The sequence below is a fragment of the Lipotes vexillifer genome, unplaced genomic scaffold (assembly GCF_000442215.2).
Source record: "Lipotes vexillifer unplaced genomic scaffold, Lipotes_vexillifer_v1.1 scaffold636, whole genome shotgun sequence".
In the NCBI taxonomy this organism is placed as follows: domain Eukaryota; kingdom Metazoa; phylum Chordata; class Mammalia; order Artiodactyla; family Lipotidae; genus Lipotes; species Lipotes vexillifer.
The window spans coordinates 806,621-807,727 of NW_006786547.1; the positions used below are offsets into that span (position 1 = coordinate 806,621).

Sequence of the window (1,107 nt, forward strand, 5' to 3'; positions counted from 1 at the left end):
CCCCCGCCCGTGGGGACCGCCCCGAGGCATTGGGACTGACCCCGCCGGCCTGCGCGCTGACCACCCCTCCCCCACTCCTCCCAGGGCTTCGGGGCTGAGGGGAGCCCCCGCCTGCTGGGGCAGCTGCTGCCCAAGGTGCAGGAGGTGGCCCGATGCCTGGGGGAACTGCTGGCCGCGGCCTGTGCCGGAAGGGTGAGTGCTCGCCAGACCAGCTCGGTACCGCCCTCACCCTTGTCCTAGGGGCTGTGCCAGAGCTGCCAGGCCTGCCTGACCGTGCCCTCCTGTAGGCTCTGCCCTCGTCCTCCTCAGGGGCCCTGGGCCCCGCCCTGGCGCCCGCCTCACCCGCGGTCCCCGGCTGGCAGCAGCAGACCGTTCTCATGCTGAAGGAGCAGAACCGGCTCCTCACCCAGGTGAGCTGCGGGCGGGGCGCGTGGCCGGGGGCCAGAGGCTGGGCAGGCCCTGACTGCACTCCTGCCCGCCCAGGAGGTGACCGACAAGAGCGAGCGTATCACACAGCTGGAGCAGGAGAAGTCCGCCCTCATCAAGCAGCTGTTTGAGGCCCGTGCCCTCAGCCAGCAGGACGCTGGGCCCCTGGACTCCACCTTCATCTAGCCGGCCCCAGGCATGGACGTGGGGCCTCGCGGCCTGGCACTCAGCCCTGGGCGGGCGGGCACTTGCTTGGGCCCCACCCCTGAGGCTGAAGGCGCCCTGGCCAGCCCAAGCACCGCCCTCCTTCCTCCCTTCCAGTCCGGGCTCCCCTAACCCCAGGATGTTCTGAGACCCCAGACATTGACTCCATCTTGGTCTTGGGGGCCTGACCTGGGGTGGGACTCCATCATGCCAACACACAGCCCGAAGCTGCTCCTGCCACTGTCAGTGGACAGTGAGGGACACCCCCTCGTGTTCACCAGATCTGGGCAGCCCTGGCAGCTGATATGTCCCCCCTCCCACCTGGGGTCTCCAGTGGAAAGCACTGATCACACTAGGCTGTGTTCCCACTAGTGGCCAGCAGAGGGCGCCACATGCACTGGTGACTGCGGCCTTGGAGGCCCTGCTGTGGTGTCTCAGATGGGGCCTGGCGTAGGAGAACCTGGGGCGGGCTGGGAC

General features: G+C 69.2%; 1 protein-coding gene across 1 annotated transcript in view; it reads left to right on the forward strand.

Annotated features, from left to right (window-relative positions):
* Window positions 1–612, forward strand: part of SAPCD2 (suppressor APC domain containing 2) — a 5,186-nt gene extending 4,574 nt beyond the window's left edge. Inside the window, exons 4-6 of the mRNA XM_007458955.1 lie at window positions 85–192; window positions 288–410; window positions 484–612. Of these exons, the coding sequence (XP_007459017.1) occupies window positions 85–192; window positions 288–410; window positions 484–612 (360 nt within the window). The remainder of the gene's footprint in view (window positions 1–84; window positions 193–287; window positions 411–483) is intronic.
* Window positions 613–1,107: the final 495 nt, after the last annotated feature.